The 20104-nt window shown below is 63.9% G+C and overlaps 1 protein-coding gene across 2 annotated transcripts in view; it reads right to left on the bottom strand.

Moving 5' to 3' along the window:
• Positions 1 to 6362: 6362 nt before the first annotated feature.
• ITGA5 (integrin subunit alpha 5) overlaps positions 6363 to 20104 on the bottom strand; it is a 54971-nt gene continuing 41229 nt past the window's right edge. For both annotated transcript variants that reach the window (XM_039514583.1, XM_039514582.1), the window contains exons 20-30: positions 18788 to 18938; positions 18342 to 18434; positions 17605 to 17681; positions 16716 to 16796; positions 16260 to 16365; positions 15682 to 15834; positions 13197 to 13298; positions 12497 to 12610; positions 9839 to 9940; positions 9368 to 9490; positions 6363 to 8740 (exon numbers count right to left, since the gene is read on the bottom strand). In XM_039514583.1, coding sequence (XP_039370517.1) covers positions 8657 to 8740; positions 9368 to 9490; positions 9839 to 9940; positions 12497 to 12610; positions 13197 to 13298; positions 15682 to 15834; positions 16260 to 16365; positions 16716 to 16796; positions 17605 to 17681; positions 18342 to 18434; positions 18788 to 18938 — 1186 coding nt within the window. In that variant the 3' untranslated portion in view covers positions 6363 to 8656. The remainder of the gene's footprint in view (positions 8741 to 9367; positions 9491 to 9838; positions 9941 to 12496; positions 12611 to 13196; positions 13299 to 15681; positions 15835 to 16259; positions 16366 to 16715; positions 16797 to 17604; positions 17682 to 18341; positions 18435 to 18787; positions 18939 to 20104) is intronic.

The following is a 20104-nucleotide window of genomic DNA, read 5'->3' on the forward strand; positions in this document are numbered from 1 at the left end:
CAGCCATGCCCACACGGGTCAGCAGTCACTCAGCACTGCACCCATGCCAAGGTCAGAGGGGGCAGGGCCTGTAGGCTGATGTGCCTGCCAGGTCTCACCCTCCTAGGGGAGGGAGGACGGGGGGAGGGGTGAGTGATCCTGGTGAATGCAGCCAGTAGGTGAGCCCAGGGTCTAGTGAGCACTAATGGGGGTGGGGTGGGGGCAGCAGCTCCACCCCCACCCCACTGGGCTCTTTTGCACGGAGGTCCTGCCCTATGGGCTGTGGCGGGGCGGTGGCTCTAGATGGGGAATGTCTCTCCCTGCTGAGCCAGAACATCCAGGGCCGCAGTGGGGCTGGCAGCTGCGGGATTTGGCAGGGGAAGCTGCCGGGTGGGCGGTGTTAGCTTTCACCTGGATCCACCTTGCAGCAGCGCCCCGGGCATGGGGGCAGGAGCCTGGCCCATTGCGGGTGGGGGGAGGCCAGGCTGTGGGGGGGCCACTCGCTGCCCCTGGCCAGGAAGCTTGGAGACCCTGGTGCACTGAGATAGGCCCCTCTCCTGCAGGGCGCCAGGGCTGGGATAGCTGCGGGTTGGGATTGAGGGGCACCAGCAGAGCTGGGGGGCAGAGCCCAGGGGGCTGGGCTAGCAGGGGGCTGCGGGTCGGGATTGAGGGGCACTGGCAGAGCTGGGGGGCAGAGCCCAGGGCTGGGCTAGCAGGGGCTGTGGGTCAGGGTTGAGGGGCACCAGCGGAGCTGGGGGGAGCCCAGGGCTGGGCTAGCAGGGGCTGTGGGTCAGGATTGAGGGGCACCAGCAGAGCTGGGGGGAGCCCAGGGCTGGGCTAGCAGGGGCTGTGGGTCAGGATTGAGGGGCACCAGCAGAGCTGGGGGGCAGAGGCCAGGGCTGGGCTAGCAGGGGGCTGCGGGTCGGGAGTGAGGGGCATCGTCATTCACATCGCATGGGGGAGGCAGGGGTAGAACGTCCCCCTTGTCCCTGGAGAAGAGCATCCTCCCGCCCCTGACCCCCCCCGCCGTTCCCTGGGGGCGGGGCTCTGGCACTCGCTGTGTATTTGTGATGACGTGGCACCCTCTGGTGGCTGTGTCCTGCTATAGCCACCAAGTCTGTGCTGGGCGCTTAGAGCCAGCCCCAGGGTTTAACCCGGCCCGAGCTGGACCTCTGGATCCTGGTGGGGCGGGATGCCTGGGGCAGAGCTTCCCAGGCTGCAGCATAGGGTGGCGGGGGTCAGATCCCTGGCTCTGCTCACATCCAGCCCCCTTCCTGCCCCACGCACGCATGGCAGGAGATCCATGCGGTGCCACATCCATGCCCATCCCTCTCGAGTGCCCTTGGGCCACAGGACACCTGGGTTTCCCAGCCCTGCCCCGGCCGTGAGTGGGAGCCGCTCGGGCGGCTTCTGTTCAGTGAGCCGGAGGTGCTTGGCTGCAGCAGGCCCTGGGGGCGGCAGGAGTGAGCCTGGGTGTGATGCTGCCATCACAGGAATCGCTGGGATGTGGTGCACATGGAGCTGTGATACACCCCCGGCCTTGCAGAGCAGTGACGTGCTGCACAAGCTTCGTGCAGGAGTCTGAAAGGGGCCAGCGGGACCCTGCGGGGCAGACACAGGCTGCGAGACTCCCGGTGCCCAAAGTGCAACTCAGCCCCTTGGGACCAGAGGAAGCTACTAAAAGGCCTGGGCTCTCGGGGCTCATCGCAGCACTGCTGGGGTGTTCCCTGGTAACAGGCCTGCGGCACGGCCATGGGGAACGGGCCCAGCGCCGGTGATCCCTGGCAGGGGCCTGCGGCACGGCCATGGGGAACGGGCCCAGCGCCGGTGATCCCTGGCAGGGGCCCACGGCACGGCCATGGGGAACGGGCCCAGCGCCGGTGATCCCTGGCAGGGGCCCGCTACACGGCCATGGGGAACAGGCCCAGCAGTGGTGATCCCTGGCAGGGGCCCGCGGCACGGCCATGGGGAACGGGCCCAGCGCCGGTGATCCCTGGCAGGGGCCCGCGGCATGGCCATGGGGAACAGGCCCAGCGCCGGTAATCCCTGGCAGGGGCCTGCGGCACGGCCATGGGGAACCAGCGCCGGTGATCCCTGGCTGGGGCCCGCAGCACGGCCATGGGGAACCAGCGCTGGTGATCCCTGGCAGGGGCCTGCGGCACGGCCATGGGGAACCAGCGCTGCTGATCCCTGGCAGGGGCCCATGGTGCAGCCATGGGGAACGGGCCCAGCACTGGTGATCCCTGGCAGGGGCCCGCAGCACAGCCATGGGGAACCAGCGCTGGTGATCCCTGGCAGGAGCCCATGGCGCAGCCATGGGGAATGGGCCCAGCGCTGGTGATCCCCATCTATGGCAGCTGGGCTGGGATCGTGGCCTCTGTGGGCCTGCGCCGATCTACAGCAGCAGAGAGGGCTGATGGCAGCCAGTGAAGCCCGGGGGCTTTGCACGTCTTTCCCCTCAGCACAAGGCAGCTGGGCATGTGCGTGTGAGAATAGGGCAGGTCACATGCATGAGGTTTAATTACACACACAGAGCAGGTCCTGTGCCAGCCGGCAGGGGAGCACATGCCCAGGCACACAAACCCCTCTCTCCCCTAGGCCACCCGCCTGGGGAAGTGTCTCATCCAACGGCCCAGGTATGAGGGCTCCAGACCGTTCCTCGGACTCTCGGGGCTGGTGATGGGGGGACACCCACGGCCGGCCCAGCCAACATGGAGCCAGCCCCCGTGGAGCAACGACAAAGGGCCCAGGGGGGTTGGTGTGTGATTCAGACTCAGATCCATCCTGCCAGACCCCAGGGCTGGGCTTGTCTTTACGCCACAGCTCATCCTGCCAACGGGCTCGTGGCACGGCCAGGCCCAGCAGCAGCAGGCAGCGCTGCGCACGGGGCTGGTGGGATCTAGGCGCTGGCCTAGCATGCGGGACACCTGGGTTCCCTTCCCAGTTCTGCCGCAGACACCGGGTGTGCCCTTGGCGAGTCCCCTGGGCTCGCTGCACCTCGGTTCCCACCCACACAGCCAGGCGAGAGGCCCAGGCCCACAAATGGATGTTGGTGCCTCAGTTCTGACTGTGAACGCCCCTGGGTGCCTGTGTTCTTGGCTCTGGGCCCGTGAGCTGTGCCTTCCTCGAGCTGTCTGGGTGCCTCGCTCCTGCCCAACCCCAGCGTGAGCCACAAATGGGCCCAGCCAGCGGGTGTGCTCTGAGCTCACCCAGCTCCACACACAGCGGCTGGCCAAGCCCCCACCACGCATGAGCTGGAGCGGTCGTCGTTCTGGGCTTTAGGTCGGCTTTTGACCCAGCCCCTTGTGCTGTTCTCTGAAGCAAACTCGGGCAGTGGCCCGGCTGGCCTCACCGCAGGGTGGGCGTGACAGTCCTTGCACCTGCTGCAGGCGCTTCGGGGCCTGCATTGTAGTGCTGTGGCCAGAGCTTGTATGAAACGCTGGGTGTGGGAGGGCTCCCCCAGGAACCAACACGTATGTGTGTGGGGGGGGGGGGAGTGGCGGGGGGATGGGACACAGAGGAAAATCAATCGGGTTGTAGACACCACCAGAGAGGTGCCACCCTGGGGAGGCCTGGTTCAAACTGGGCTTTTCAGAGCCCAACCGACAAAAGGGCTTTTGCTATAACAAGACGTGCTTCAAACTGATGCAGGCTTTCTGTCTGGCCCAGCAACCAGCGGGACCTTCTGCCCACGGAAGCCCAACCCGTGCAGAAGGTTTGAAAGACTCCGGCCTACGAGGGCCCTGTAAGACTGATGGGGACCTCCGGGAGCACTCAGCATGGGCGTAGGCACTTTGATTGGTTGCATAGGGTTTCCCTGGAGTGCTTTTATGTAAGAATTAATGTGCTTGCTTAGAAGCACTGAGTGGTCTGGGAGAGAACACAACACGTAGCCCTTGGCTGGGGATATCACAGGGTAAGGTTGGGAGCGGCACATCTGTAAAACCCCGGTCAGGAGGAAGAGAACTGCAAACGCCATCTTGAGAGGGTTCCCTTGAGGGAGCACTGAGGGCGAATGCAGGTGCAGTTACCCTGAAACTATGAGAGTGGGCACACAACTGGTTAAAAGCCTAAACACAAAGAGTTTGCTATCAAACTGCAAGAACATACGTAGGGGAGTCCTGTGGGGTCTGTCCTGGGTCCAGAACTAATCAATATTTTCATTAATGACTTGGCTAAAGGAAGGGAGACGATGCATATGAAATCTGCAGCTGCCACCAAGCTGGGAGGAGCTGCAAGCACATGGGAGGGCAGGATTAGAATTCAAAATGACCTAGATAAATTGGAGACAGTCTGAAATGAACAAGATGAAATTTAATAGACAAGTGCAAAGTATACTCCTGGGGGAATTCTGGGCCAAAGCATTAAACATTCTGCACGCAATATTTTAAAATTCTGCGAAATTCTGCATAGTTTATTTGTCAAAATAACAATATAATCACGCCAGTTTCAATTATTTTGGTAGTTTCTTTCAAAATACCTGTCAGCAAGTATGTCTGTAACAATACAGACCAAAGAGAATCTGGTAAAAACCTTTTCCATTCACTCAGGCACATCTGCCCCTGTCCCCATGTGTCCCTGCAGCCCCACTCCCCCGTCCCTAGGCTCAACGCGCATCCCACTAGCTTCTGAGCCTGCACTCCAGCCGATCCCCTCCACTAGCCACTCTGAACCCATCTGTGCTTCCCCCAGCAGCCCCGTGTACCCTACTCTGTCCAAACCCGGCTCTGCGGGCAGGGTGCTGTGAGCACCACTACTCCTGACCTGGGGGAATTCTGCAGCCCTGGGCATGCACATAATTTTCTTCCCTCCACAGAAAATGCGAAGTGCTGCAGTTCCACATTCTTCCCACCAGAGGCCACTGTGATGCCTGATGTTGGCTGTTCTGGCACCACAGTGACCTCCGGTGGGCGAAAGGTGGAACTGCAGCATTCCTAGGGCAGAAATGTCTTTTCAGGGCAGGGAGGGGGGGAATTCTGCGGGACAAATGAATTATGCAGGTCTGCAGTGGTGCAGAATTTCCCCAGGAGCAAAAGTACTTCACTTAGGAAGGAAAACTTACGCACGTCTGCAAAATAGGGAACTGGCTTGGTGGTGGTACCGCTGCAATGGGCCTGCAGGTTAGTGTGGCTCCCAAGCTGAATAGGAGTCAGCACCACGATGCAGTTGTGACAAAGCTAATCTCGGTCTGGGGCGTATTAAAAGAAGTGTTGTATGTAAGACACGGGAGGTGACTGTCCCGCTCTGCTCGGGCGGGTGAGGCCTCAGCTGGAGTCCTGTGGCCAGTTCTGGGTGCTGCGCTTCAGAAAAGAGGCAAACAGGAGCGTCCAGAGCAGAGTAACGAAAAGGATCGAAGGTTTGGAAAGGAAGCTCTAGATTCCCTTGGTCCTGCCGCAGCTGGACGCTGCTCTAGCTGGCAGCTCAAGGCCTTTCCAGCCCTACATTTGTAGGAGATCTAAGCTTTAGCCCAGTGCACACCCCAGTGCTATAGGAGACCCCCTCGGCCTGATGAGACGGGATTCGAACAGGGATGTCCCATGGCCCAGGTGAGTGCCCTGAGCGACTGGGCTGTACAGTGGGGAGGGGATTGAGAGCACCCTGAACACCCCATAGCCCCGGTTCTAGGACCCACACCTGGGCCATGGGGAGAAGGAATGGGATTGGGCTCCCTGTCAGAGCGGGGAATTGAACCAGGGTCTCCCACACCCAGGGTGAATGTGCAAAGTCCTGGGGCTGAGGGTTAAAAGCTGAGTGATGCAGGTGCAGCTGCTGTTCATGCAAGACCCGGCTTGGGGCTGGACTCTGGGAGAGGGGCTCTGGGCAGTGGCCAGCAGAGACAGGCGCCCCCTGCAGCCTGGATCTGGGCCCCTGAGAGGACCCCCCCTGCCCTCACTGGTCTCTGCTATTGGCTGGCTTAGCTGACTAGCGGGCTGGTGTTTGGGGAGCTCGTTCTTAGGCTCCTCTCTCCCCACGTGGATTGTACAGGGAGCCGGGGCTGCTGAGTGGCTGGTGCACACGGCGCCACAGGTCCCACACTCGCCAGCAGGGGGAGTAGCACATGCGGCCACACTCGTGAGTCCCATCCTGTTCAGCAGGGGGCAGTGGCACACACCAGTCCCATGTGCTCCAGCAGGGGGCTCTGGTGCATATGCACACACAGGTCCCCATCCTGACCAGCAGGGGGTGGTAGCGGACACACACACACACACACACACACACACACACACACACACACACACACACACACACACACACACACACACACACACACACACACATCCCCATCCTTTCTCCCTCTCTCCAGTGCACGCCATGCTGCTCGCACCCACTAATCACAACCGAGGGTGACCAAGGTGCAGCCATCAATGACCAGGCGAGGAAGAGTCTTTAGAACACATTTAATAATAAAATAACAATAGAGAGTGAGCGCCTCCCTGAGGCAGGAAGCTGGATCCCCCCCAACCAATTAATGATAACAGCTCCCCCACCCCCTGCTCACTTTCCCTCGAGCAGGGGGGGAAAACGACCTGTTTTTTTCCCCCATTCACCAAAAATTTCCAACCCTTCCCCCCACTTCTCTCAAACCAACAGCAAATCAACACTGAACAAAGAGGGGAAAGTGTTTGCCATGGGGAGGGCCCCAGTCCCAAGGACCGTCCCCCCAGTACACAGCACCAAGGGGCACCAGGGCTCTGGCCTCCTGAGCTGGGATCTGCCCCCATGGGGTGGTGTGTGTGTGAGATGGGCGGCTGTTTGGAACAGCCAATATAAAGTGGAAGGATAAATACCAAGAAGAGGGGACAGACACACACACACCCCGGCTGGGCAGGGGCTGCTGGCTGTAGTGCAATTTCGACTCTCGGCTGCTGCACCTGCCCTGGGAGTGGCCGCGGAGCCCTGATCCCAATGGGCCATGCTCCAGTGAGAATCCAGCAGCTGCCAGAGCCCCACCCCCAGCACCGGGACTCCGCCCTCGATCCCCTGCCCATGGCCTGCGGGAGAGAGGAATGGAGACTCGGTCCCCACTTTGCCAGCTCTCGGGCCCTGGGGCAGCAACGGCCAGGCCTGGACCCCAGAGCGGCTGCGGGAGCACGAGTCACAGCTCAAGCTTCAGTCTCACCTGAGCGCCCCCAGCCCCGGGAGAGGTAGGGGCAGGGCCCAGGGCTCTGGCTCAGCCCGGCAGAGCGAGGGGTTCCCAGCCCTGAGAAGGGTGCGCTGCCCGGGATCCCAGTGACGGGATGGGGGCTCCGGGCGAGGATTCGGCTGCACGGTAGCTCATGGCCCGGCCCTTCCAGCAGCCTGGCTGTCCTGTTTGCTGGCACCTGGCATCTGGGCTGGTCCGCCAGGGCAACGGCTGCCCCCCCAGACATCCCTCCCCCGAGAATGGCTAGTGCCGTCTGGGAGCAAGACCAGGTTCCCGGTTAGGCACCAGCGCGTGGGGCAGCCGGCCCAGGGGGCAATGGGGCAGAGCCCGCGGAGTAGGCTGCTCTGGCACCCCCTCTCCATGATGGAGTCTGCCCAGCCTGCAGACAGCTGCCCAGGAACGCCAGGCGAAACCCAGCGCTCCCCATGGGGGTCCTGCCAGGCTGCGCCCAATGCAGCCCGGCCATCCCTGAGGGCCAGCGTCGGAGGGCAGCGCAGGGCCAGCTCGGGGCCACCCCCAGATTTCAGACAGGAGACAACATAATAACTTAGAGACGCTGGGAGCGGGGCTGCAGGGGAGGGGGGATGGAGCGGGGGAGGGGGCTGGCCCTACAGCGTGGGGTCAGTGCAAAGCGGGGAGCACCTGGGCCAGACCTCCAACCACACGAGAAAATTCCTGATCATAATTAAAAAGATTAATACTGACGTCGACGGGTTTATTGCACTTGGAGAGCCCAGAATCCTGGCCGCAGCCCCGGGGCCGCCCTGCCCCACTGCCGGGCTGCGAGCTCAGGGCTGGGGCAGGCGCAGCTGGCGGGCCATGGCTTCGGCTTCCTATACTGCAATCTTTGGCATCGCTGAGTGTGGCCCCGAGAACCCCTGGCTGGAAGTGTCCATCATGTCCTCGGGGGAGCTGCCTCAGACAGGAAGTGGGCTGGGGAAGGCAGGAAGTCCCACCCAGCTCCATGGCGGTGGCTGCATGGGGTGATTGTGCTTATCCGGGCGTGTCTGAGTGGACGGGCAGCTTGTAAACTGTCCTGTTCAGACTCCACGACCCTGTGCCAACCCGGCCGGCCGGAGGGACGGCACGTCACGCTGTGCCGCGGGAGGAGTCCACGGCGCCGCAGAGCCCAGCAGGGCCTCCCAGCAGCCTTCAAGTATTGCCCGTGGCTGGAGAGCGCAGCCCTCAGCATCTCACCCGCTGGGGCGCCCGCCGAGGGCAGTGGGCGGCTGCCAGGGCCTGGTGCCGAGAGGAGGCAGAGATGCCACCCCTATGGGCACAGAGCAGGCAGGGCGTTCTCCAGTTGCTGCTGAAGTCCTGGGGGCTCAGCTCATGGGCCCCCCCACGGTGGGGCTTCCTTGGGTCCGTCTCTGCCCCACTGGCGAGCTTGCTGGGAGCGGCCCGTCCTTGCTGTGCCAGGCCGCGCCGCCCCTCCCCGATGCCGCTCCGAGGCGGCCACGCCGGCAAAAGCAAACAAGACAGACAGACAGACAGAGCCCAGACGCGCAGAGCAGCTGGGCGGCCCTGGCCCCACTATGCCTCTGAGGCCGCCTGTGGCTTGAGCTGAGCCTTCTCCATGGCCGTGCCGTAGGGCAGGGAGCGTTTGAAGAACCCCAGCTGCAGAGACAAGAGGCAGAGAAGCAGGGCAGTGAGCGCACAAGGCAGCACTGGCACGGGCACGGGCACTGACAGCGCCTGCCCCGTCTCCCAGGCCCCCTGCTCCAGCCACTCGACCCCACTCCCCCCCCAGAGCTGGGCACAGAACCCAGGAGTCCTGACTCCCAGCCCCCCGACTCTAACCACTGATCCCCAAGCTACAGAGCTGTAACTCCTGGGTGACCCTCGCCTGCCATGTCCCTGCTGGCATCACCCCACCCTGGCGCTGCCCCTCTATCCCAGCCTGCGGAGAGCTCCCTCCTCGCAGAGGGCAGGCCCCGCACCGGAGGCTGGTGGCTGTTCACAGGTGCGGAGGCCCCAGCCCGCTGGCTCAGGACCTGCATGGTGCTGGTGCCTGCTCCCTGCCTGGGGAGGGACGGATGCCCATGGGCAGTGAGAGGCGCCTGCTCCCCAGCTGCATGCCCCGGGAAGCTGGCACTGATGGCCCATGTTGCAGTGAGATTGCTGAGCTGAGGGACGCCTGCCGGCCCGGTGCAGCGCACCCGCGGGGGACAGCCCGGCCTGTGCTCCCAGGGCTGGTTCCGGAGGCTGCTGGGCACCCCCCGCACCCCGGCCCCGTGCCCTCACCTTGTACAGCACGTAGATGAGCAGTGCCAGCAGCAGCAGCCCCAGCAGGATGGCCAGGATGATGATCCACAGCGGGACCCCGTGGCTGCTCTCCGGTTTCACCCACTGAATCGCCGTGGACACCTGCCAACGCCGTGAGATGGGGAGGGTGAGACAGCAGCCGGGGGCTGGGCTCCCCCCACACCCTCCTGCTTCCCCCTGCCCGCGGCAGCCTGCTCTCCTGACCCCCATGTGGGCCCAGAGCTTGGTCCCACGCCCTGTGCTACAGAGCTGAGCAGTCAGGCCCTGACGGCTGACAGGCCTGGAGCGGCAGGGGAAGGAGCTCTGCCCCACACACTCTCAGCTGGACACTGGGCCTGCAGGGGGGATCCTGCCGCAGGGACTGGGCTGGGCTTTGACTCTGCCCCAGGCGCCCCCTGTGTGCCCCCCTCAGCCCCACCCGCTCTGCATGGCCCACGGGCAGCCACTAACCTTTAAGGCCTCGCTGGGGTAATCCTGGGGCTGGATCTTGTAGGGCATCCTGCGGACCTGGTACACGGCCTCGCACTGCAGGGCCTGGGGCTGGTTCTCTTTCTGCAGGGAAACCCAGAAGGGCAGGTTGGCAACGTACAGCAACAGGATCTGGAGAGTAGCGGGCGCCCCGGCGCGGCAGGGCGAGGGCTGCGGGGAGAGTAGCGGGCGCCCCGGCGCGGCAGGGCGAGGGCTGCGGGGAGAGTAGTGGGCACCCCGGCGCGGCCGGGCGAGGGCCATGGGGAGAGGGCGGGCGCTCCAGTGCGGACGGGCGAGGGCCGTGGGGAGAGTAGCGGGTGTCCCGGCGCGGGTGTGCGAGGGCCGCAGGGAGAGTAGCGGGCGCCCCGACGAGCTGAGTGAGGGGCACGGGGAGAGGGCAGGTGCCCCGGCACGGCTGGGTGAGGGCCATGGGGACAGTAGCGGGCGCCCCGGCGCGGCTGGGAGAGGGCTGTTGGGAGAGGGCGGGCGCCCTGGTGCAGCTGGATGAGGGCCTTGGGGACAGAGCGGGCGCCCCGGCGCGGCTGGATGAGGGCCATGGGGACAGTAGTGGGTGCCCCGGCGCAGCCGGGCGAGGGCTGGCTCAGGACAGCGCTGGGCACTGCCAGCAATCAGCCCTTGGAGCTCAGGCATGGCCCCGGGGCATTTTGCTTCTGTCGGCCTCAGGTCCAGTGAGCCCCGTGGGAGCTGGTAACACAGAGATCAGCTAACAGCCCTGGAGGGGCTTTGTGAGATGCAGCTACCTCGGGGGGCGGGGGGAAGATGACCCACCCCACAGGGCAGGGCACGGCATGGAGAAGAATCCTGCATTTAGCTGGAACCACAGGGCATTTGGAGCAGCCCCAGCAGCCAGGCCAGCAGGGGCCCCCCCACTACCGTCAGCCCCCCACCCCCTGGCACCCAGCCTGCCCCTGCAGCACAGCCATGCCCACCCTGGGGGCACACACACTGCAGCCTAGACCCACCCCCCCGCTACATTGGGGTCAGCACTGAGTAAGGGGAGAGCGGCCCCCGGTGCTCCCTGCCCACCCTGGGTGCTCCCTGCCGGGCTCCCATCTCAGCACTGACCAGGACTGACCCTGCTTGGCTGGAAAGGCCCGACGGGCACCAAGGGCAGCTCGCAACAGCTCCAGCTCCCAGCCTCGGGGCTGCCACAACGGCAGGGCTGGGGCCGCACCGGGAAGAGCTGCCTCAGGTGACTCCAGATGCAGGCACAGCCAAGGGATCCCGGCTCCGGTTAGGAGAAGGGAAAGGCCGAGCTGGCCGGGCTGCAGTCAGGGGCCTCTGGGCTCTGGCCTGGGCAAACAGACGTGAATTCGGGGCTGCAACAGGCAATGGAGCTGGGGGAGCGCAGGGGTTGGGATGGCCACCAGGTGGTGATATCGCCTCACATCTGGACACAGGCTGGCAGAAAGGAGCCCAGCTGGCGCTTGCTGTGGGTCTGGGCAGGCCAGTGCATTGCTGGGGATAGCTGGGCTGGGCAGGCTGGTGCATTGCTGGGGGGCTGGGCAGGCTGGTGCATTGCTGGGGGGCTGGGTGGGGGCTGGGCAGGCTGGTGCATTGATGGGGGGCTGGGCAGGCAGGTGTATTGCTGGGGGGCTGAGCAGGCAGGTGCATTGCTGGGGGGCCGGGCAGGCAGGTGCATTGCTGAGGGGCTGGGTGGGAGCTGGGCAGGCAGGCGCATTGCTGGGGCAGAGCAGCCAGGTGCATTGCTGGGGGCTGGGGGCTGGGCAGGCAGGTGCATTGCTGGGGACTGGGTGGGGCTGGGCAGGCTGGTGCATTGCTGGGGGCTGGGCAGGCAGGCGCATTGCTGGGGGGGCTGGGCAGGCAGGTGCATTGCTGGGGGGTTAGGGGGGGCTGGGCAGGCAGGTGCATTGCTGGGGGGGCTGAGCAGGCAGGTGTATTGCTGGGGGGCTAAGCAGGCAGGTGCATTGCTGGGGATTGCTGGGGCTGGGTAGGCAGGTGCATTGCTGGGGGCTGGGGCTGGGCGGGCAGGTGCATTGCTGGGAGACTGGGCGGGGGCTGGGTGGGCAGGTGCATTGCTGGGGATTGCTCGGGGGCTGGGCAGGCTGGTGCCACCCGCCCATTGCCGCAATCCTTGGAAGCAGCTGACGCCACCCAGGGTGATTCTCGCGAGTTGGTCTGGAAGAATGGAGGGGGCGAGACCCCATTTACCCTGCCCAGGTAGGAGGGTCTGAGCAAAGAGCCTGGTGGGGAGGGAGCAACAGGTGCCCTGGGATGCTGCAGAGACTCGGGGAGCTCATCTGGGTCATGGCTCCCCTGGGCGGTGGGGGAGAATCCTAGAGAGACCCCAGGGCAGGGCAGGGCCGAGCTAGTGGGAGCTGCAACGTGGGGCCTCCGTGCAGACAGACAGACAGAGGGCGGAGCCCCCCCGCCCAGAGCAGGGAAAGGGAGCCCCGCCCCAGCCTGCCAAACACTGGCAAACGGGGGAGCCACGCAGGGCCGGAGGGGACGGACGGGCTAAAGAAGGGCTGGCTGCAGCGACGCAGGAGGCCCCAGGCCAGGCCTGCATGGGGAGCATGTGTGGGGCCTCCCAGACATGGCTGCCCTGGGGGCAGGGAGCTGGGGGATGGAGGTGGGAGGGGGCAGAGCAGCACTCACCTGCTGGAAAGTTTTGGCCCATATCCGGAAGTAAAGCCAAAGGCTGACCCGCTGCTGCCTCTGCAGCGTCCCCACCTGACAGCTCAGCTGGAAGCACTCGGCCTCGGGGCACGTCTGTGGGGAGAGGCCATTGGACAGCGGGTCAGTGACACAGCAGGGGCTGGGGCCCAGCGGAATAGAAGTGACCATCTCCACCATTAGACCTTGAGCCGCTGGCAAGCAGCCCCAGGAATGGGGGCTCGGCAGAGACAGGCCAGGCCGAGAGCCCAGTGACCGGGGTTAGCCTCGGCATTCTGAAAGGCAGAGCGACCATCGCTGGCGCCAGGCTCTGCATGGAAAAGGAGGCTGGTAGCAACGGCAGAACCAGAATGCAGCCACCTCTGGGGCGGGACAGCACACAGCAGTGCTGCGTGGGAATGGGAGGAGTATCTGAATCCAGGTGCAATGGCAGGGGACTGGGTGCACCAAACGCTCCTGAATTAGAACAGGGCAAGGACACAGGTAACACTCTGCCCATGTGTGCCAGGCCTGTAGGCCCTGGGGAGTGGGTGCCTATTGACGACTCTCCACTCCCAGGGCCAGGCAGAGGCTGACTCTTGTGCACTGCGCCCCCTGCAGTCACAAGGCACCCTGGGCGCAGCTGCATGCGGAGATCAGCGACCCCTGGCCTGGGGTGTGCAGCGTTCAGAGAAGCACTGACCAGGGTGTGGGGGCTCCCGGAGGCCCCACTGCTCCGTGCCGCGTCCCGTCTCTGCAGGTAATGCTGCTCCAGGCTGGGAGAGGTGGTGGGACTCTTCTCCAGCTGCAAACACATTCCAATGAGAGAGAGTCACCTTCACGTGGTCCCCCACATGTCCTGTGCAAGGGAGGGGCAGGGGGGGGGATGCCAGGCCTGCAAGGCCCGCGCTAGATCCCACCCCCGCTGGTAAAGGCAAGCACTTCTAACCAGCCTCACAGCTGCCAACCCCTCTGACTGCAATCCAGCTGTGACCCTTGCAAGAGAGATGCCAGCCTTTGCCCAGGCTGCAGGCACTGACTGACGGCCTTGTAGCTGGAGACCAGACCAGGTCACCTGTACGTTAATTTTCCTGAAAATAGTTATTAGTCTTATAAGAATGTTTTTAGCGTCTAGACGCTATGAAATGCTTGCATGTCGCTGCATGTATTACTTCTGGGGGAATTCTGCACCACTGCACACGCGCAGAATTCATGTGCCACGCAGATTTTTTTTCTCAGCTGAAAATACATTCTGCTGAGAAGTGCTGCAGTTATGCCTTTTGCCCACCAGCGGCCACTGAGGCACCAGAACAGAGCAGCTGCTCCAGGATGGGAGCAGCCCCAGCTGCAGATAGGGAAGAGAAGAGGCTGCATTCCTGCAGCGCCCTGCCTATGGGGCCAGGTCAGGAGCCATGGGCTATGGGGGGGATGGACAGTGTGTGGCACATGGGGCTGCTGGGTGGGGCCCACAGACTGGGATTCAGAAGGGCTAGTGGAGGGGAAGACTGGAGCAGGGGCTGAATGGGAGTGGGGGGGGCTGAGTGAGGGTGCAGGGACACATGGCGGGAAGGGGTCAGCCAGTGTCTGCACGGGGAAGGCTCCCTAACAATCCCCCTTCCCCAAGAAAAAAACCCTATCCCATAATTTTCCTACCCACACCTAACAACCCTCCAAGTTCACACCCAGGCTCCTTCCCAGCAATTACTTCCCTCTCCCTCAGCTCCTCCATTACCCCGACTCCCCCCAGCCTTTGCACTGCTTCTGCCGAGGGCAGGAAATATGAATTATTACTCAAAGTTCTGTAATATGCCTAGTAAGGCATCTATTTGTCAAAAACATTCAGGAAATGTTTTGTTGTTGTCTGTATTGTTAGACAGACTTGCTGACAGGTGTTTTGGAATAAATTACCAAAATAGTGGAACTAATCTGATTATACTGTTGTTTTGACAAATAAAATTTGCAGAATTTTAAAATATTCTGCGCAGAATTTTAATTTTTTTTGGTGCCGAATTCCCCCAGGAGTCATGTATTCATCTCACTGATAATGTCTGGGTCCCATGGTATAAGGTAAGATTTCAGGGGCTGCTCTGTAATGTAAAAGTGTTTGCTTTGAAACTGCCAACAGACACCAGACAAACCACTGCGGTACGTCAGAGAACAAAAGACTTTGCTGATCGCTCCCTTCCACCCAGGAAGAGGGGACATGCACATGGACTCAGCCCGTCATCTTGAACTCTGGGGGAAGGGAATCGACATTCCTGACAAGAAGAAAAGGCGTCTTTTTGGCCATTTGAACTCTGAAGGGCCAGACTCTAAACTGAGGCCAGAGATCCCCAGGGGATTCAAAGACACTGAGATGGTAACTCGTGGGGTGTGTACATTTGCTTGCTTTAACCTGTAAATCTCTCTCATTGCTTTTTCCTAGTTAATCAACCTTTAGACAGTTAAGTAAAGAACTGGCTACAGCTGTTGTCTTTGGAGTAGGAGCCAGAGCACCAGGTGACCTGGGGTAAGTGACTGGTCCCTTGGGGCTGGCCCCAGCCTGAATGTGGTGTGATTTTTGGGGTGTGTGATTGTTAAGTCCAGTGGCAAGACAGACTGGAGAGCCTCAGGGGACTGTCTGTGACTCCGTGGTCCAGCGATCCTGGAGTTCACAGTTGTTACTGGCTTGGTGAAATCGAATTACAGAACATACCACCCGCGTGGGGCGTCTGCCCTGCTTCTGACGGTTGCCCTGACTCGGCACTCACGCTCACGAGCCGCTCCAGGCAACGCGACAACGGCAACAGGAGCCAGGAAGGGGCATGGGGTGGCATCCCCCTCACAGGAACACACGACACAATTCAACTCCATCGGTCATTGCTAGAGCAGGGGCTGCGGGGCCGGACTGGGGCATTAGCAGGTTTCTCAGCAGTTCTCACCTCCTCTGTGCTTGCCCCGCCCAACTCACTAATTTTTGTGATTCCCGACACAAACTCCACCCCCCACCCAACCTCCAGCCCCTGGAAGCCCGGATTCAGCCCCTGGCTGGCCCAACTTGAGCCCCTGCTGCCCTGCGAATGTAACCAGGGCCCACGGGACCCTGTGCAGACAGGGTGGTTAGGGGACTGCCCCATAGTGGAGAGCCCCAGCCCATCGCAGCACCCAGAGGCTCGCCCTGGCCGGGGCCAGCCCTGTGTCCCAGTCACCTGCAGCTTCAGTTGGTTGACGGGCTGGCTGGAGGTGCAGTTGGCCGGCACCGAGTAGCGGGTCACGTACATCACCGGTTTCCCTTGGAAGCTCATAGGGCAGCTCAGCTCCAGGACCCCGTGGCTGATGGTGCTGGGACCCTCATTCACCAGCTGCAGGGGAGGAGAGGGAGGGGGAGGGTCTGTGCCAGTCTGCAGTGTCCCACCGGGAATGGGGCAGCCCATCTGGCTGTGCAGTGGCCTCGGTGCCCGTGACCCCCAGGCGAGAGGAGAGGAGAAAGCAGGGAGTGGGGCATTCCAGCTGGCCTGGAGGGAGTGCCCCGGTGGAGTGCGCACCCCCCCAAAACATCCCCTCTCAGTATGGGCCCCCAGGGCTAGCCCCACAGGCAGCCCCTCTGCTCCCATACTGGCCCCAAAGAACCCCCCTCCCCAACCTGTCCTGGCCCCATGGCCCCCCGATATCCCCCAGCAGAGGGGCTGGAAGATTGGACTGCTCCTACCCAGCCTGCAGGGGGGATGGCGCTGCTCCCTGCCCCGATGCTGCCAGCCAGGGGAGCTGCGCTGCGTATGACACCCACCTCATACACATGCTGCACCTCGGGGCCCACATCTTGCTCCTTCTCTGGACTCCTGGCAGGCTTCCAGCCTGAGACGGGGAAGGACACGGCCTCAGGCTTGGAGACCCTGCGGGGCAGACACAGACGGTCACTGGCTGCTGGCCCTGGGGATCAGTCCCCGCAGCCCAGACAGCCTCTGCAGCGAGGGGCCACTGGCGAGCTGCGCTGAGAGCTGCTGAGCTCGCGTCATGCAGGGGCCACAGAACAGCCACAGCTGGGCCATGGCTTCCCTGCCGGCCTGGGCAGGATGTGAATTAGTGACTGGGGGAGGGGGGGTGTTTGCTGGAGGGGCACTGGGGGGGCTACAGAGGAGCAGCTAGCAGGACTGGACTGAGTGCTGGGCCCCCCCGCCCAAGGCCAGGCCCCCTTGGCTCAGGGCTGTGGCACTGCAGGGAGGCTGGGGCCGGGCACACTCACCCGTGGGAGGAGACCCTGGTGGCGGCCTCGACGCGGAGCGGGAACGCCACCACCTCACTGTGGGAGTTGTTCTCGTTCTTGCTGTGGAGAGAGCAGAGCGCGTCATGGAGCAGCCTGCTCCCCTGCCCGGCTCCCTGCTGCCCCCACATGGCTCCCTGCTCCACTCCGTGGGGAGAGCCCTGGCACCAGTCAGAGCCCCGCCACCACCGGGCCCGGCCGGTCAGAGCCCCGCCACCACCGGGCCCGGCCGGTCAGAGCCCCGCCGCCTCCGGGCCCGGCCGGTCAGAACCCCGCCAGCTCCGGGCCCGTCCCGTCAGAGCCCCGCCGCCTCCGGGCCCGGCCGGTCAGAGCCCCGCCAGCTCCGGGCCCGTCCGGTCAGAGCCCCGCCGCCTCCAGGCCCAGAGCCCCACCACCTCCGGGCCCGGCCGGTCAGAGACCCGCCACCTTCGGGCCCAGCTGGTCAGAGCCCCGCCACCTCCGGGCCTGGCCCGTCAGAGCCCCACCACCTCCAGGCCCAGAGCCCCGCCGCCTCCGGGCCCGGCTGGTCAGAGCCCCGCCGCCTCCGGGCCCGGTCGGTCAGAGCCCCGCCGCCTCCAGGCCCAGAGCCCCACCACCTCCGGGCCCGGACGGTCAAAGCCCCGCCACCTCTGGATTTGCCACATCAGTTAAGAATGTAAAAAAATTGCTTGAGCCTCGGCACCTCTTTCATTACAAATTAAGCACTGGGTGCATCTGGGCTCCTGGGTGGGGGTGGCCCAGTCTGGGATCCTCCCTGAGGGAGCAATGGGGGTATGGGAGTGGGGAGCCCTGACCCCACCCCATAGCTGGGGAGGGCGGGTCCCAGAGTGTGTGTGTGGGGGACGGAGGGGATGAGGATGCCTGGCATTACCTCCGGATCTGGAACTCGAACTGGATGGTCTTCTTGTCACGAAGATGGGGGACGGTGAAGCGCAGGCCCCCCCAGAGCTGGGGGACAGAGGAGGGTTAATGGCTCCATTCTCCCAGCTCCCTGGAAGGACCTAGCTGCTCACCCGCCGCCGATGTGCCCACCAGCCCATGACAGCCCAGCTCCCTGCCCTCCCCTCTGCCCCAATGTGCCCCCTGCCCCGTGACAGCCCAGCTCTCTGCCCACCCCTGACATGCCCCCGGCCCCATCATATGGGGGTGCTGGGCCCTCAGCAACTCCAACACATGCAGGCAGCTACCACAAAACCCGGGGGGAATGACACCCCTGCTGGCCTTGGCTAGGGCGACTGTGATGAGTCGCCCTGCTGGGCCAGTTGGCATTTCCCAGCAGCAGCTTTACTGGGGACAAAGGGAAATCCCACGGCCATTCCCTGCCTGCCCCAGCCCCCTGCTGCCCTGGCACCGCACCCCCATTCCCCAGCTGCCCTAGCACCCAACCACACCCAAACCCAGGGGCCTCCCCAGGCCTGGCACCCCAACACCCCACCCTCCCCAATGCCCACTGGAAATGGCCAGACGCCTCAGTGCCATGGCACCCAGCAGGCCTGCCTGGCCTCTCAGCAGAGCAGGTCTCGGATAGGTGGCCACTCCCAGGGGCAGAGGGCACTGCCCAGTGAGGGCGGCAGTGGCCGGTGCTCCAGGTGTGGGACAGCTACTCACACTGGTGCCCGACTTCATGGGGTTGCCGAGGTCACAGATCACCATGTAAGTCCGGTTCACCGACTCGTAGGCGCAGCTCAGGTTGGTGAAGTTCTGCGCGGGAGGGGAAGGAAGCTGGGATCAGAGCAGGGCTGCAGGGGGAGGGGGTCTGCACGGGAGGGGAGAGGAGATACCGGGCCCTCTGCCTGTACCACCCTGCTGTGGGGAGCGGGGGCACCGCTGAGCTCCCCTGCAGGAGTCCCGTCCTCAGAGGCAGCACATGCCTGGCCACCCTGTTCCGGGGGCTCAGACCGGCACTGAGGGGCCCATGCCAAGGAGCCACAGCCCCGAGCCAGGGACTTGGGCGAGGGAGCAGCCAGGAGCAACGTCCCTGGGGCCTGCATCGCTCCCAGAGCAGAGGGCCTGCTCGCGGGGTGCTCCGATCCCCAGGCGTCTCTGCCACCTACCCCATGGCTGCGGATCACCCCGGAGTAGTCGGCCTCGGCGGGCAGGATGACGTAGAGCTCGGCTTCGTAGGCGCCACCCTCCCCGCGGTTGCGGGCATTGAAGGTCAGGTTCAGGGCGTTCTTGTCCCCCAGGTACACCACGCTGTGCTCCCTGCAGGGCACAACGGGCATGAGAGCCAGCGGGCACAGCCGGAGACACGGCCCCTCCCGCCCCGGCATGGCACGGCCAGGACTCGCCTGCACAGCGCCTCCCAGGCAGAGCCCCCATTCACCAGCTAGTGGGGGGTGTCCCTGCTGTTCACACAGCTGTGCCAGCGCTGCCTGAGCTCCGCCCAGCTCCGCTTACACTCAGCGCCAGGCTAAGGGCTTCCATATGCGGGCGCAGCTGCTTTGCGTTAGGCCATGTGTGTGGGGGAGGGGGTGTCACGTCGCCCACGCAGCCGGGGTACTGCAACAGGCCTCCTCCAGGCTGGGCTCAGAGCTCTGCGAGGGAGGGGCTGGCATCAGCTCCTGCCCTCCTCTCACCACATCTGGGCCTTGCCTGGAGGTGGGTGAGCACCACACCAGATCCAGCCGCCTCAGGCCCATGGGGCAGGGAGAAACTGGAGCAGGTCCAGGGCAGAGGGGGACACTCCAGCCAGCGTCCCTGAGTTCCCATCCCGCTCTAGACAGAGGCGCTCTCCAACCCACCCCACTGACCTGGGGCCTCTGGGGACTGCCCAGCCCCACCCCCAGTGGGAAGCTCTCGTCTCACACCCCATGATCCAGAGAGCAGGGCACCATCGGCAGCAGGAGAGGGGAGAGGGAGGGAGGTGGAAGGAAAGGAAGCTGATGGGGGGGGGCTGGCACCCTGCTGTAGGGTACCTGAGCCAGGCCCCCCAGACACCACTCCTGCACTGTCCCAGCCAGATCTGGGCAGGCCTGCCCCAAAGCCCAAGGGAGCGGGTGCCCTGAGGAACAGTCTCACCTTGTGGTGGGGAAAAGAGACTCCCCAGGGCCTCTGCCACATGCAAGCACCCAGAAAAGATGCAGCTGCAGCCCAGAAACTCAGCTCGGGGGAGAGCATCACTCATGGCCCCCTCCCTGCCCCCAGCGCTAACTGCCCCTCCCTCACCCTAACTGCGCCCCCTCACTGGCAACTCATGCACAGTGCCCCGCTCTCATCCACCTGGGCGGCTGGCCTTGATCCTCGCTCCCAGCCCTCCGCACCCTCGGCCTGAGGGGGGTTGCTGGGGGCCGCCCTATGCCCAGGCTTCCCAGACCATCCTCAGTGCCGGTCCCAGCATGGCCCCTTCACTGAGCCTTGGGCAGGGTGCT

Source organism: Mauremys reevesii, linkage group 25 (genome assembly GCF_016161935.1).
Source record: "Mauremys reevesii isolate NIE-2019 linkage group 25, ASM1616193v1, whole genome shotgun sequence".
Lineage (NCBI taxonomy): Eukaryota > Metazoa > Chordata > Testudines > Geoemydidae > Mauremys > Mauremys reevesii.